This window comes from Nomia melanderi, chromosome 13, assembly GCF_051020985.1.
Source record: "Nomia melanderi isolate GNS246 chromosome 13, iyNomMela1, whole genome shotgun sequence".
NCBI classification, from domain to species: domain Eukaryota; kingdom Metazoa; phylum Arthropoda; class Insecta; order Hymenoptera; family Halictidae; genus Nomia; species Nomia melanderi.
The window spans coordinates 7,892,457-7,908,619 of record NC_135011.1 but is presented as its reverse complement, the minus strand read 5'-3'; the positions used below and the strand labels follow the sequence as shown (position 1 = coordinate 7,908,619).

General features: G+C 35.4%; 2 protein-coding genes across 5 annotated transcripts; one reads left to right on the top strand and one right to left on the bottom strand.

Annotated features, from left to right (window-relative positions):
• Positions 1-170: 170 nt before the first annotated feature.
• Ublcp1 (Ubiquitin-like domain-containing C-terminal domain phosphatase 1) lies at positions 171-1,911 on the bottom strand. The gene is made up of 2 exons (XM_031988906.2): positions 1,603-1,911; positions 171-1,382 (listed from the first exon to the last, which is right to left on the bottom strand). Exons 1-2 carry the CDS (start codon positions 1,760-1,762, stop codon positions 556-558), a joined length of 987 nt encoding a protein of 328 aa, XP_031844766.1. The 5' UTR covers positions 1,763-1,911; the 3' UTR covers positions 171-555.
• Positions 1,912-6,576: 4,665 nt separating this feature from the next.
• Ask1 (apoptotic signal-regulating kinase 1) lies at positions 6,577-15,880 on the top strand. Of its 4 annotated transcripts, none has more exons than XM_031988942.2 (24): positions 6,577-6,714; positions 7,084-7,216; positions 7,286-7,506; positions 7,598-7,792; positions 7,870-8,039; positions 8,182-8,350; positions 8,485-8,784; positions 8,875-9,128; positions 9,213-9,372; positions 9,606-9,959; positions 10,030-10,291; positions 10,362-10,499; positions 10,568-10,734; positions 10,811-10,906; positions 10,975-11,114; positions 11,190-11,345; positions 11,659-11,766; positions 12,443-12,555; positions 12,628-12,797; positions 12,873-13,137; positions 13,224-13,551; positions 13,630-13,780; positions 13,863-13,939; positions 14,018-15,880. In XM_031988942.2, exons 2-24 carry the CDS (start codon positions 7,180-7,182, stop codon positions 14,079-14,081), a joined length of 4,095 nt encoding a protein of 1,364 aa, XP_031844802.1. In that variant the 5' UTR covers positions 6,577-6,714; positions 7,084-7,179; the 3' UTR covers positions 14,082-15,880. The 4 variants fall into 4 exon arrangements, with proteins under 4 accessions (XP_031844802.1, XP_031844798.1, XP_031844801.1 ...); XM_031988938.2 differs by having other exon boundaries at positions 6,596-6,714; positions 7,166-7,216; XM_031988941.2 differs by having other exon boundaries at positions 6,596-6,714; positions 7,166-7,216; positions 11,671-11,766; positions 14,018-15,878.
• The last annotated feature ends 283 nt before the right edge of the window (positions 15,881-16,163 follow it).

Sequence of the window (16,163 nt, the reverse complement as noted above, 5' to 3'; positions counted from 1 at the left end):
CCAGCGATTAATTTGATAAACTTGATAAGAATGTACAAATTTCGCAAATTTTTTTACAGTTTAACAAAAACAAAATTTATCATTGTTCGAACGTGACCTATTTCGCAACTATGATATTATATTAAGATCAAAAAAACATCAATAATTTTAAAGAAAAATAAATTGTTTTTATAGTGTACAGGTTTTATTTAGATAATTTTTGATTACACATTTTGTACATATTTCATGTAACTCATAAGTACATTATAAATACATAGAAGCGTGTGAAAATATGCGAATTTACGCAGTGTAGCATGAAAACTTGAAGCGCTGTAAATAACGATTAATTAAAATTGTTGTACATCATTACACGATCATTCATGGAAGAATACTTAAGATTTTTATGTTTATAAGTATTTTGCGTATTTTTTATCTTTGTATATGCTCTTTATACAGAATTTATTCTTCTTTCTTTTTTCTTGTTATCCTCATGACAGTTAATGATGGATTCTAAATATTTTCTAAATAATGGGAAGATTCATAAAATTTAACAAGTATTCAACATGTTCCATAATTTTACTCATTGTTAGTTTCATTTCTTCTTTCCTTTTTAGCTTTCTTAGCTGTATATTCTTCCCATTTTCTGTGATTAAGAGTTTGAAAGTCATCAAGTTTAGCTATTAATTTTAAATATTTTGATAACTTCAATAGCTCTAAATCTTTACTCCTGGTAAGATGTGCATGCCTAAAAGGTTTTATTCTCAAACCCGATTGTGGGTTCATAAAAAAATTCCTCCTGATGTCATCAAACATTATAGTATTTTTTGCAGATAACTGTTTATACTTTCCCCAGATAATACCAAGAGGCTTTACTCCAACTAAACCATACTTTGGTATGTGAACAGAAATCATAGCTAGAGAATCAAGATGAAATGCTATTTTGTATTGGGGATGATTCGAGACTCCAAGCAACTTCATTTTCTCATTGATCCATCTCATACTAGTTGCTGACCAAATTACTATATCATAATCTATGTAAGCTTCCATTAAAAATTCATGAAGATAAGGTCGCATCAATTCCACTCCACTTTCTGCAGTTGACCTGTGGTCAAAAAGTGTATAATCTATATCCAGTACTAGAAGCTTTTTTCCTTCTCTAAGTGGATTTAATTCTGTGATAGCATAATGGTCAATTCTCTTTTGAATTTTAGAGAGATAGATTTCTGCATTTTCAATTTCCACTTCTTCCTCCTCTATATCCAAATCATTAATTACATCAGGCATGTCTTTTGGAGCATGGCTTACTTCCGCAATATCCTCTTCTCTGGATCCCATTAACATAAGCTTAAAACCAGGCCTCAGGCTCAATTTTCCTATGATATCTTCATCCTGAGCTGCTTTGCCTAGTGAAAGTAAAGATTCTATAGATACTTGAACAAATTTTTCATTAATTACAAACTTTTTTAGTGGAAATTTTGAATCATTAAGGACAGCACTTAAGAAATGGCAAGAAAAATAATTTAAAGAAATTATTATATAAATCAATAGAAAAATTAGTGCGTTATTGTTACTCTAGAAAAATATAACGTTGGGAATAAACATAAAGACAGTTCAAAACATAACCTTTGAATTTCAGGTTCAACAACTTTTGACGTTCCGGGAGAACACCCGTTTCTTTGTGTATACGTTCCTTCAAAGAAAGAACAGTATCATCGTGCTGTATGTTCGGAAGCTCGTATTCTTTTCCACTCCATTTTACGATAATCTTCACTTCACCCTCCATTCTTCTAAAAAATAATGACGCGAGACCGAACGATGCGTACTACGAAATCATTACCTGTACACATATGTAGGTACGTTTCACATGTAAATATCCAACGTCACTGTGAGCAACAGTACAAAGCATTTGTATGGTACGTTATGTCCGATAGTTAACATTTACTTGTCGGTAATGCAGTGTTAAGTTTTTTCTTCATTTAGAATTTTAACTATAGAGTTCGCTAGTATATTGGGACAATTTTGATGGTGTCGGTATTTCAGAACAGTAGATAGCAAAATAGATTGAATGTACGGTCTATACTTATTTTAATAAAATGATTATGTAAGTAATATTTTATAAATTAAAAGTGATACCGAGATAATAGATGCGAATTTAAGATATTATTCGTTCATTACATGATGTAATTATAAGTATAAAGCTAACAATTTAGACGTTCCAGTAGTACTTCCCTCACGCTAATAATTCAAAAACAGCGTTCCTCCACTACCTCTAATCAAAGTGATGTCCGAGAACACAGGCGAGATATAGGATAGACATAATATGCAATTTAAAAATTTTGTCACGCGTTCCCAGGGATGTTACTACCTGTTACCATTTTCATGTCACTCCATGTAACTCCATTTCCTGTGAAATGCGCAAACTTAGCTGTCTACCAGTTTGAGCGTTTTACCATGGATGACACCACGGACAATCCACATGAACTCCTACATTGATAACATTTGTCCAGCAGTTTGAGCGTTTTGCCACGAATGTCACTATCAATCAAAAGTATAGATTTTCGGAAACAGATAGTTCTTGCCCTTATATGCATTATATGGTACGCACGGAACGGTAAGAATTATTTATTGTAATAGAAAGCTCATATACTGTATTGAAATAAAAAAAAAATTTTCTTATCTTTGCACGTTTACCTTGTCGAATGTCGCCACATTTGATAGCATTATTTGTAATATAAAAATATTCGCAAATAATGATCGTTTAATTAACTGAATTATAATAATTCGATTTGATCGGTGGTGACCTCCATGGCATTCAACGTGTTAACGTGTTAAACCATGATGATTTCTAGAAAAATTGAGCGTTTCCCCTATCTTGCAATAATTAATGCAAGGTCAGAGGTACTGCGCGACAAGGACAGAACGAGAAATCCTGGTACCACCTACTTTGAAAAAGCATCTCATCAGCCCCTGGTACCTACGCGCGAAGCATGACAGACAAGGAGGTATTTGACAAGGACGCGCATATGATTTCGAGGCAATGAAAGAAAGACGCGACACAAGCTTCGCAAAAATCGGCATAATCGAGGTAAAATTCATTAATGATTGGACCACCACGGACAACTCATTAACCTTGCAACTGGAAACTATAGAACAGACCTTCAATTAAGTACCTACACGATGACGAGCTACGTACGTGATCGCCATGATGAGTGGGCGTGACGTGTACGTACACGCATTACACGCATTCCTCGAGCAATTTCTACACCGCGAGGCTCTCCGGAGACCAGGGCAACATCTGGGATCAAGATGTCGACTTTCCACCTTCCCTTCACGTCATTCCGTACATTGCTCAGTCGGTCATTGAGGAAACATGAACCGTATTTTCTCTGCTTTTATCAGTTAAATATAACTTTTAATACGTTGAATGCCATGGGGGTCTCCGGTAACCTCCAACCAAACCGAATTACTATAATCCATTTAATGAAACGACGATTATTTGAAAACATTACTATATTATAAATGATGTTACCTAATGCAGTGACATTCAGCTAGATGAACATGCAGTAATAATAATGTAATTCAATCAAATGATTTAATATTATATTTCTTCCGTTTCGTGTATTCTGCTCTATGAAATCGTGCGGCATTCAACGTGTTAAAAATGCTAAAGACGGGGTATATAGAATAGAATGAAATCCGAAGTATAAGTATGCTACTATGGATTCAATAAAATCCTTAAACGAGGAACAAAGTGCTACCAAACGTTCTTTCTTATAAATCAATGGTTTAATACTGTGAATTTATAATATATAAACATTTGGGATGGAAAGGAGAGGCGCAAAACCTCGAAATATGAAAATATACGGATATTTATTATTTCTTGAAATATTTATTAAGAAAAATCTTTCGATGCAATATATTGTATTCTGTTTATACTTTTTAGAACAGTATTCATATAAAAATCTAACACTCTTTAATACATTATATAAATGCTCAAAGGTTCGTAGTTCGTAGTAATTTACTGATGTGTTATACACGAGGATAGCTTATTCTTAAATGACCAGTATCAAATGATAATCAGTTTTCTATGATTATCGCAATTATTTACAGTTTCGATGTTAAATGCTACAAGGCTGTTTCTATATCGAGTATCAAAGGATTACATAGCCTTCGTTGCACCTATTGTTTCTTGGAAGATGCGAGTAACGAAGGTTGACTAAACAGAGCGAGAAAATCTCTCGGTGTTTCTTGGTCACGAGAAATGACGTGTTTTGCTGGTCGATCGTGGGGCAGGCCAGTTCTCGGGGACCCCCTATAACAGACTGACAGGATAGAAAAGGAGCTAATTGTTACTTTTTTACGATTCCTGTATTCCTATTCAGAGGTCACGGTTTTCTATGCGGCGAGAAAAAAGTGTAGGAAGTTAACTCCATTTGCATCGTAAAGTATTACGTAGACCTTTTTACACGGTCTACGTTCCTGGTCAAGAAACATTACCTTTTACGCAGCGAACAGAAAGTGTCAGGAGATCGATTGTGCAAGTAGCTTTGTAATCTCACTGTCAGCCGCGAGGCATACATCTTGGCTCATTCTGTGTTCCTAGTGAAAGGGGAGCGCTGCGGAGTGGCCGCTCCGCGCATCACTGCGCCCCACTATTCTTCACGCATTCGTAAACCGCGTACATACGAATCATGTTCACCTTTCAGACTCTTTCTACTTACGATTAGAGTGGCTTCTACTACTGAATACAGATTAAGTAACAGTTGGTCTACCACCTAGATCGTGTGGCATTGGCAGCTTTCTATTTGCTGGAGAATATTCATCGTCTCATATCAAACTGTATCGAGTGTAATTTGTTCAAATTATACTTTCTCAATTTTTGAAGTGTGATCAAATTTCTTTACTATCTTATTTAAAAAGTATTGTCCAGTGATGCGGACAGATCGGATGACAGTTGAATCAGTAGAGTTAATATCAATTCCTTGCCATTCATATTCATCGCTTACGAACTAGAAACGTGTATATAGATATTTATAAATGTGGTACAACCGAAAAGAAGATGATTCTCTGTAGAAAGAAAGTCAAGAATATTAAACTTCTTTTTTGAGAAAATTATTGTAAAAGAAACTCATTACTATCTTATTCGGTGCAACACGTTACCGAGTAACATTTACATTTAATTCTCTAAAACGTTGAGATTTAATAGAAAAAGATTTTTCCCTGTACATTCTTCATACATTTTTATAATGATTTACCTATGTTTTGGTTACACCGTATTGGCAGATACATCACCATGTAAGTACTAGAATTATCTGTTATCAATAAAAGATTATCATTGAAAGATGCGATCTTGATATAAATATGTATTGTAGTCGTAACCGATTTTTGATAAATGCATAGATAATGCAGTCATGGTGCAATGTATTTACAATTGAGTCGTCTCATTTCATTCAAGGATAACTTAACAGGCGTAGCTTCCGGCAATATATGCTTGTTACAACAACTTCTCGTATTCCTGACGTCCTGCTGCTGTGGAGTTCATTGGTACGTTTCCACGGTGCTCCGTACTGTAGCACCCAGTGCATCCGAGTCCGAATGACCTAGAAACTCATTATCCGCCTTTTCTGCGTCGATGCAGACTCCTCAACGGTTATAATAGCCGAGTGAACCGTCGACTCTAGTCGATCGACAAAAGTGTTTTGTGGCTGTAGCAACTCTACTCTCCGTACTATCTCACGTACAGGTTTTTCGATCTGACAATATTTAATAATCGAAGCGTTTTTAACAATGATTTTAAAAGATTTAATATAGTTATATATTCGACTAATGCTAGTTGCAAAGCGGTCTTATTATATTTCTTAAGGATATGTATCAAGAACACATTAAACTGCGGATACTTATACTAGAGCATGTACTGAAATAGCAAATAATGTATAATTAATAAAATAAAGCATTTATGACAAGAATTATCCGATGGTTTTCATTAATACAATATCTAATATACACGCAACATCTGTTTCCGTTTTTGAAATAATAAGTATGCATATTACAATAATTTTTCAGCGCTCGTGTTAATATTTTAATAAAATATCTTTGATCAAAAACGGTGAAGTAAATAGTTTCTTTTTTTATGATTTATGCAGTATATAACAATTATAATAAATTAATTTTATTCGAGTTACATTTTCTACTTGAAAACAGCTCTTTGTCCACGTCGAAACCAGTCTGACCATTGTTTACCTAATCTACTTACCAGAGAGTGATACGATGATTACTTTAATCTATAAGTTTCAATGAATCTCTCTGTTGCTACGGTTTGCAATCATGTGTGGAGATTAATCGAAGGTTCGGATTATTGGAGTAAATATGATAATGTATGAATGACATTACTATCTTTGTCTAGTAGAGTTTAACAAAACAAAATTCTGTGAACTAATGGAATAATTCGAATCAGATTTTATATTGATATGAAATATTCTGAGCTATTATCCGTTCGTGATTCATTTTTATATCAACGTCCGTATTAATCACAATTATCATTTTATTTTTATTATAATGCGTTCTATCTTGAGGGGATCTATTTTTATACCGGCGGAGAAGCGGGACTGCTTTATCTGCCATCTGTGAACAAACAGGAAAATTCTTTATGCGAATTGTCTTGTGCACGACCTCGACTCCGGATTTCTGTGTTCTAGAAGAAATGGACGGTCGTTTCTATGATGTCCAACGCAAAAGGTATTTTTCTACATTATAGATTAATTGGACAATGCATTTATTATTAGAAATATCATATCGGAAGCCGGAATATGATGTTCAATTAATTTTTTATGATGATTAACATGATTACTATGATTAGGCGATATAGATATTAGAAACAGGCAGAATTTTGTTTCATTATAAAAACTCCTTAAAATAATGCATTGCTTGTTGGAATACATTAACTATAAAAAATGATGTATTATTTGCCAGTAGGAATATATAATATATTATAATTATATACTCTTATATTCTTACGTATCAATTTGTAATGATTTCTATAGATCACAGACTGAAGACTCATTTGTGATTATTGTGTTTATATTATTGCTTTATGTATCTCTATAGGTAACTGTGGAACTTCCAAATCCATTGAAGCTTCCAAGAGCCCTACAAGTACAAGTTAAAATATTAGTTTTATTTGCTATAGAACAATTGGACAACATGCTTTCCAATTGTGGTGATACAATTGATATAATTGGTAATTATTGTTATTTTTTATATGTAGATGAAAGTAAGGTTTAAAACTTACAGTTAAAATGTGTTTCAGCTCCTTCGCAACCAACAGTTACAGAAGGTATCTCTAGCACCGACAGTGTTGGTACACACAGTGATATTTCTGCACACACTGCAATCCTTGGAAGGCCCAAAATGGATGTGGCTTGTGTTTTGGACCTGCAACAACCAGAACACTTAGCGCAAAGGAGAAGAGCATTAGAGGAAGTCAGACAAGCATGTAATCTTGTTAATGCTAATATACATCATATACAGGTATATCTTAAAATTTTAATACCCCGAACAAAAACAATTTATGACGCATTGTACCATTTAATATTAAACCTATAAAAAATTGCTCGTTTAGTTTGAGAAATTGGACTTTGGGGAGACAAATGTACTCGACACATTCTATAATGCGGATGTGGCCGTAGTGGATTTAAGTATACAGCTACAGCAGTCAGCCCTGTTTTATCATCTTGGTGTTAGAGAAAGTTTTGGCATGAAAGAAAATATATTATTACACAATGATATGGATACAGAAACAACAATTAGGCTTAAGGTATATCCACTGTTACTGACAAAAATTTTTGCATTTTAAGCATCAATGATATGTACATACTGTACTTAAATTTACAGTTGTCATGTGGCAGCTATACATTTGTGTCATACCGTGTGGTAGACTGTGGTTCGTGTGTAGCTACAAATCCAGCTACTACCAGAATTACTGGGGAGGAAGCTATAGATCCGAAGCAACACTTAACATTGAGGCTTAAAAAGTTGTTTGAAGATGTTGAAGTACAGTCTAAGTATGTTTTGACTTATTCTTTTTTTTGATGATAAGAAGTGAAGATATATTACTTTGGAATCTTTGTTGCCGTTTCCTTATCTTATCATTTTATAGATGCAGTTATAATAAATCAATGTTTTGAATTGTTTGAACTTTTTTAGAGCACACATGAAAGAAAAGTTCCTAGCAGACTTACGAAAAGCACGGGAAACGTATTCGGGTGAAGAGCTTTCGAAAGCTCTAAACAACATGCGTAAACGCTTGGATGACCCGAATGTGTTGTCTGGAGAAGTTGTCTTAAATGTTCTTATTTCTTTTCGTGAGATACAGGTAATTGTATGAACGTATTTTACTAAAAACAATATACACGTAATCCTTTTATAACGCGATAGTCAGGAAAGACAGTGTTATAAGAGGGTTGATTGTATTATGGACAACCATTAATTATTATACCGTATCATTAGGATTATGATGCAATGGTGCAACTGGTCGATGATTTGAGAACTATACCAACGCACAAAAATTATATCAATACTCCGGCTATTCGATATCTGTACGCGTTTGCGTTGAATCGACGAAACAAAGAAGGCGATAGAGAAAGAGCGTTGAAAGTTATAGAGAAAGCTTTAGAAAAGAAAGAGAATCATGTTCCTGATATGTTATGTTTATGTGGAAGAATATACAAGGACAAATTTGTAGAGAGTAGACACACAGACGAAGAAAGCTTAAAAAATGCTATCCACTGGTACAGAAAAGGTTTTGAGGTACGATGACTATCTTTTCTTCGTATTAAAACAGAAAGTTGTTAAATAACGTAATTTACTTTGTCATTATGAAGTTACTTTGTGTCCTAGGTACAACCAAATGAATATGCTGGAATAAATCTGGCCACGTTGCTGGTTATAGCTGGGAACGAGTTTTCAAAAAGTGAGGAATTACAACACATAGGCATGGTGTTGAATAATCTTATTGGCAAGAAAGGCAGCTTATCGAGTTTGAAGGACTATTGGGATGTGGCTACGTTCTTTGAGATCAGTGTATTGGCCGAGGATTATTCGAAAGCTATTCAAGCCGCTGAGTGTATGTTCAGATTGAAGCCGCCAAACTGGTACGTATCAGTTTATCGTTCAAGTATCACATGTTTATATAAAAACGAATTTGCAATATTAACGAAAATATACTTCATTTGCAGGTACCTGAAATCGACAATAGGGAACATATCGCTGATAGATAGGATTCGTAAAAAGAATGAAGAAGCAGAGGTATCACCAGAGGAGCAAATATTTAGTTTTTGGATGGACTACTTTGTCGAAGCGACGAAATCGGAAGTTGGAGATAGTATACGGTTTCCAGTAAGTTGATAAATGGAATCGTTCTACAAAGGATCCAGTTTCCAATTCGGGAGACTATGGCTTATAATATTGTGTTACCAATCCAGCTTACTTCTGTACATTTTGGGTCAAAGTAAGAATAATATAAAACTGCTCTTAGTGCAGGTCCTTAGCTTGACTTTAATGAATCAATTTTCTAATAAGATGTTAGTTCAATGAAAAAGATGAATTAGTCACCGATCTTTCGTTTTCAGCTCTTAGTGCTGGAACCGTCGAAGATCTTAATGCCAAGCTATGTAAACGTTAACCTCGGAGCAGAAGAGAAATCAGTTCAACTTTGGAACTTGTGCTTGGACAATATGAAGAACAGTTGCAAACAAGTCCACGATTGGCTCTTCACTGCGAACATGATACGTAGTGTAAGCCTGTATAAACGAGATGAACGCTGCCTTTTTTTATATGTACATCAGAACTCTGATGATTTCCAAATGTTCTTCCCCTCTGTCCAATGCAGACAAAGGTTCTACGATTTAATTCTGGAAATGACCAGAGATCAAGAAGGCATGGTCACAGATTTGGATGCATATCTGACTGACGATAGAATGAAGGTTTGTAGACATTATTTCTTCATATTTGACTTTACACGATTTGTATTTACTAATATTCGTACAATTTTAGTTTGAGTATGAATTGGATGATCAAAATAAACGAATAATACTGGGTAAAGGCACCTATGGCGTTGTCTACGCGGCGCGAGATTTGGACACACAAGTTAGAATTGCGGTCAAAGAAATACGTGAACGAAACTTGGGAGATGTGCAACCTCTGCACGAAGAAATTAAGTTGCACAGTCAACTGAGACATAGGAATATTGTTCAGTACCTTGGATCAGTAAGCGAAGATGGATATTTTAAAATATTCATGGAGCAAGTTCCTGGAGGTAAAAAGATGAAATGTAACGTTACACACAAGTGATTTTCAGAGTAATTATACTGTTTTAATTTGCATAGGAAGTTTATCAGCTTTGTTGAGATCAAAATGGGGCCCCTTGAAGGAAAATGAGTCTACAATCGCTTATTATACTAAACAAATTTTAGAAGGCTTGAAGTATCTACACGATCAAAAAATTGTTCATCGGGATATCAAAGGTAAATACCATACAACATTTCGAAATACAATTGAAGACTTTCGGGTGTTTATGATAACTCACTTTTAGGTGACAATGTTCTGGTGAATACATACAGCGGTGTAGTGAAAATTTCAGACTTTGGTATGTCAAAACGTTTGGCTGGTTTGTGTCCTAGTACAGAAACATTTACTGGGACGTTACAGTATATGGCACCGGAAGTGATCGACAAAGGACAACGTGGTTATGGGGCTCCTGTAAGCTATATACTTGCTAGATATATTATATTTCAAGTAGAAGTCAGATATTATTATAGTTCAACGTAAATTACAGGCAGACATTTGGTCTCTGGGTTGTACCATTGTAGAAATGGCTACTGGTAAACCACCATTTATAGAATTGGGTTCTCCCCAAGCTGCTGTATTTAAGGTAATTTGTTGAAAATATTAAAAAAATGTGTGGTCATAAATCTACATAAAAGTGATATTATTTAACAGGTCGGATATTACAAAATACATCCCGAGATTCCGTCAGAACTGACGGAAAGAGCAAAAAGTTTCATACTACGTTGCTTTGAACCAAATCCTGATATAAGGGCGACCGCAGCTGAGTTACTAGAAGATCCATTTTTAAATGAGTAGGTAGTATATATAAATCGATTACTGTGTAAGTAAATATAAATAATGGTTTATATACATATATATATTCACAGAAAGAAGAAAACTAATCGGTTGGTAGCTCCACCAGATTTTAGTCGTAGCATCTCCGTACCGGCTGACAGGTTTGAACGCTTAGGAAAGTCTGATAAAACAAACAACAATCATATTGTTTCCGCTGCTCCTATACAGACGTCGCAATCAGACGATAGGTAATGAAAACTTATGTGTTTGTATAATATTCAGTTACGTGTACATGGTCTTGTTATTGTAGATTTCGGTTATCAGTTTTTCGTTTTGCTTTATCGCAAATAAAACATTTTCATGTTTATGTCGACGTAGCTTTTTGTGATAGTCGACGCGATTTAGAAGCAACAGTTCGTTTTATTCGACGAATAATAAATCTGAATACATTGCGTACAATATATTCGAGTTAGTCCCATTACGTTATTTATAGCTTTTTAAAAATATCTCTACTATTACATTTTTATCAATTATCTATTATGATGAAATGTAATCGGAAAGTGTTACATACAGTGGAGGGCTGACTAAGTCTAGCCCACTGAGGGAGCGCAGTCCAGCACACCTTCTGTCTCCCATCAGCATGCCCACTGCAACCTTATCTTTTAACAGGTACGGTAACTAACGTTATAAAAAGATTAATCCCGCCCACGAAGACTATTACTACTAATAATATCATAGTAGTTTAAAAAATCATTAACATTAATGAAATAAAACGCAGCGCTTTGTGTCGTTACGCACTCATTCGATAGGGGCAATAGAACTTGTTGGTGACTACAATACGTGTAATTGATTCAGCGTTAAGCTTCACAATGGAAGAACATGTTTCCACGCAATGTCAATCTCCTTCCTGTACATGTTTATACGAGGTTTCATTATATACAGACATTTTTGAACGACCTCTTTTCCTCATTATTTTTGTGTCTACTAAAACCTCTGAATTTGTATCCATACGTTATGAAACATCGTATATTATAAGCTAATAATACTATGATCTGAAGCTTGATGTACTAAACAAGTACAATGAAAATGTATTAAAAACAAGATTATATAATACTGTATATATGCTTCTCAATCATGCTTGCACTGACTGTCTCGAAACAGTGTTCAGTATCTACTCCCAGCTTCAGTGAGTGTTATATGTATTCAGGTTTATTTCCAATCAGAGCTACTGCCAGGAAATGTTCTTGCCCTTGTGACACGTGCATCGCACAAGTATAGAATTGAAAGCTTAAGGACAGAGACGTAAATATTATGGAAAATTAACATCGATCTTTTGGCTTTTTAGCACTATTGGAAATACACCCTCCATAGAAACAAGTGAATCGGATACAACAGGAGCTTCGATGACTAGAAGAAGTTCTTCAGGGGGATTATTATCCCCCGAAGTTGAATTGGGAGGTCAGGCATTATAAAGGGTTCCCTATTTTTTAAGTAACAATTCAGTTTCAATATTATTCATATTATTAACAGGTCAACCTGGCCAAAAGACTGGAGAAGAACAAGAAGGTTTTTATTTACTGAAAAAAGAAAGTCAGAGAAGAATGACGCTCACCAGAGTCCTCACGCAAGATGAAGCGAAGATTTGTGAAGTTTGGATGAGGGGTATACATCAGGCAGAGGGCCAAACTGTTCTCCAATCAGTAATTACTTTTATATCACTATCAATATAAAGTACAAACTTGTTTTCTCAATAACAAATTTATTTTATTTTTTAGACCCATTTAGTACTGTTAATGCGAGCTTTAAGAGATTACATTGCCGATCAAAATCATGAGGTAATAGTGACGGCCATCAGAACATTAAAAGAAGAATTGGATTTCGACTCCATTGCCATTAATCATCTAAATCTGGCAATTTACCTCTTTCAAACCGCGGTGAACGAAGTTCTGCGTATGCACAGTATAAAACCGCATTGGATGTTTGCGTTGGACAATTTAGTCAGAAATGCGGTTCAAGCCGCTATCACTGTACTGTCTCCTGGTAATAATCTAGTGCTTTTTAATATAATGCTGACTAGATTTATACGATTTCACGTTATCTTAAATGTTCATAAATATAATTTTCAGAGCTTGGTGCCAATTTACTCGGTCAAGAACGCGTGCAACCAAGCGGCCAAGGACCTGAAGAGGGATCCACGTCTGGTGTGTCCACCGTAAACTCCGTGAAATCACAGAAAACCGGAGATTCCATGGACGATAAGTACTGGAAAGAATACCGAGATCAAATGGGCGATTTAAAAATGGAGAATATGAAATTACTCCAGGAATTAATTGAGAGTCAGAAAGCATACCAGGTCTTATTGCAACAAGCTCTCGAAGAGCAGAGAGCTCAAGTTAATACCTTAACACGGCTTTGTGACAATATCAATAGGAAAACTTCAGGACAAGAATCAGGGTAAGATTTCCGTCTCTATTTTTAATCCTATTTCTATTCCTATTTAATGTATTTTAAATAATACTTCTGCATTTGCAGATACAATTCAACTGTCTGCGGAAACACATCTAATCTATCAGTACCAGTGATTGCTGGTAATACATATTCTGAAACATCTTCTTCCAGCCCGAACGAAGCTCTTGTAGAATGGCTGCAAAATCTTCATGTTGATGAGAGGTCAATTGAAAGGGTGAATATCGCATTTGACACTAAAATAAATTTGAAATATTTCTCAAATCGCTAGTTGCTATAGTAGCTATTGTTATTTACAGTTTATATATGAACAATACACGTTAGATGATATTCTGCATCACGTTACCCGTGATGATATTCGCAGACTTAATTTGAGGTTGGTCATAACATTTCAGTTTCTATAAAATATATAATTATATCATTCTTATTGTATTGATGAATTGTATTTTTATAGAGGAGGAATCGAACTAAGGATATGGCAAGCAATATTGAAGCATCGACAAAATGGCGGTGAATAATTTAAGAGACGAATTCAATTGAGTACAACACTGAAATTGGTCGACTTCATGCAGGGTAAAATACTTGTTCAAAACACAGCTGCCACGAAATGCCGTTGAATAATGAAAAGAGTTGCCAGCTGATTGAATAATAAACGGAACACCTGTGTCGTTTGTTAGTATGTCCGTGGACTGAATCTTCGCAGAGTTTTTAAATGCACAAAATGATATTATTAGTTTATCTTGTAGTTCCTAAATATAGATTATTTAATAGTTACGAGGCAGGTGTGTGTACATAGGACAAATTTCGCATATATACTGATTTGTTTCGCATGAAATTGTTACGGTTGAAATTCAAAGAATTTGAGAATATACTCCACAAAACTATGTCGCACAGAAATCAGTATTGCCGTGTCGAGTAAACCTACGGGTTGTCGATACTGCTCGACCCGTTAGTTTAGAATTCTGATCTTGCCAAGTTTAAGAAATCGACATCCGGAAACGAATATTGTTTACCTAAAAATTTGTCGACGCTACTGCCAGAAAAAATTTATATTATCAAAGGGAAAAGAGAATTAAATACACGTAGAAAGTTGCCTTGTGCATTCGTGTTTTAAAAGACCAGAAGGTACGAAGAGTTACCGGTAAAGGCTGAAACATGAACGGAAGCTAGGGCATGCGTTTATTTGCACGTCTCGTGACAACGCAACAACGAAAACTATCAAACTGAAGCCATCCGAGGATCGTAGTGCCTTACAAACCAGTGTAATAGTACAAGAGAAAATATTTATTACGTGCAAACGATCACGTTTTGTTATTGTATTTCTAGATTTCAGAAGGTTTACGCGTCTTCCTAGACGCACACGGAAAGAAGTTCATGCGTGTCGTAGTTTATGTATATACATGTGCTTGTTACACATTTTAATAGAACGTTTCGTGATTAACAGCAGCTGAAAGTCTGCTATTATGTTTCATTGATCTTTGTAGATAATTACTTTTATATAACGGCTGATGTCGTGTTTTCTTGTGCAGCCATTTGCGCAGGGAACTCATGCTTCCTTTATACATTGTATAGAGCAACAAATAAAAGTGTCTTCTAGCGCTCGAACGCAGTGATAGACCATGATCGATCGACACAAGTGCCTAAACGCATCAGGGATACCCATAATATCGATTCAACTCAATTATATTTCCATGTTAACGCGCGTTGATCTACATTTGAGACGAAACGTTGTTCGAGGCGATCAGAGTATGCTTCACGGATTAAAACCTGCAGATTTTCTCGGATCGATGATGTTCGCAATTGTCCTTCGTTATTGTTTATCTTAAGCACCGAAACAGATAGAATAAATTCGAATCGCAACAAAGATTCCGCAATCCTCTAACCACACTGTTCTTTAATGTTGCTACTTTCATGCGCTATAATCCATGGAAGATATTGCTGCGCTGGTTACGTGTTGTCTTATCACGAGCTGCTCAAACATCCAGCTCTCTTCAATTGTTTGTTGATCGCAGCGCAGCACAGCGCAATTTTACGTCTGCGTTTTAAATTAACGAAAAATAATCTGCCAAGATGTTACACGCGCATCCGATTGTTCGCCGATAGTAACCGTCAACGCGAGCACCTCGATTAACATTTAAGACGTTTCCATTGTCGTTCCCATTCACTGTACTCGTTAGGATTAATTATCCTCGTTATTCTTGCAGGCTGAAATTTGTAATAAAGATTCCAGCGAACATATAACGCGTCTCCTTTCGTTCCCTCCACATCCCACGGATCACGGACGAGGGTTGCTCGGTAAGGGAAATTGCATCGTTTAATTGAAATCGAAAGTAAGCGAAGACTGGGGCGGTTCCTGCAGGGGTTGAGGTCGTGGGGAAACGAGTACGTGATCGGTTTAAGCTTTGCCTCCTTTTCGCTATAGTCGAAATTAACCAGTTAACTGTGTTCGAGGAGTATACGCGTCACCTTAAAAGATCTAACATGACGCTAATCTTATCAATGATGAATTATTCATTTTTCCAGATAAACATGTCCTTTACATTTTCTTTGGTTTCTCATTCAAATATTTAATAATATTTAATACAGGATATATTCTAGGT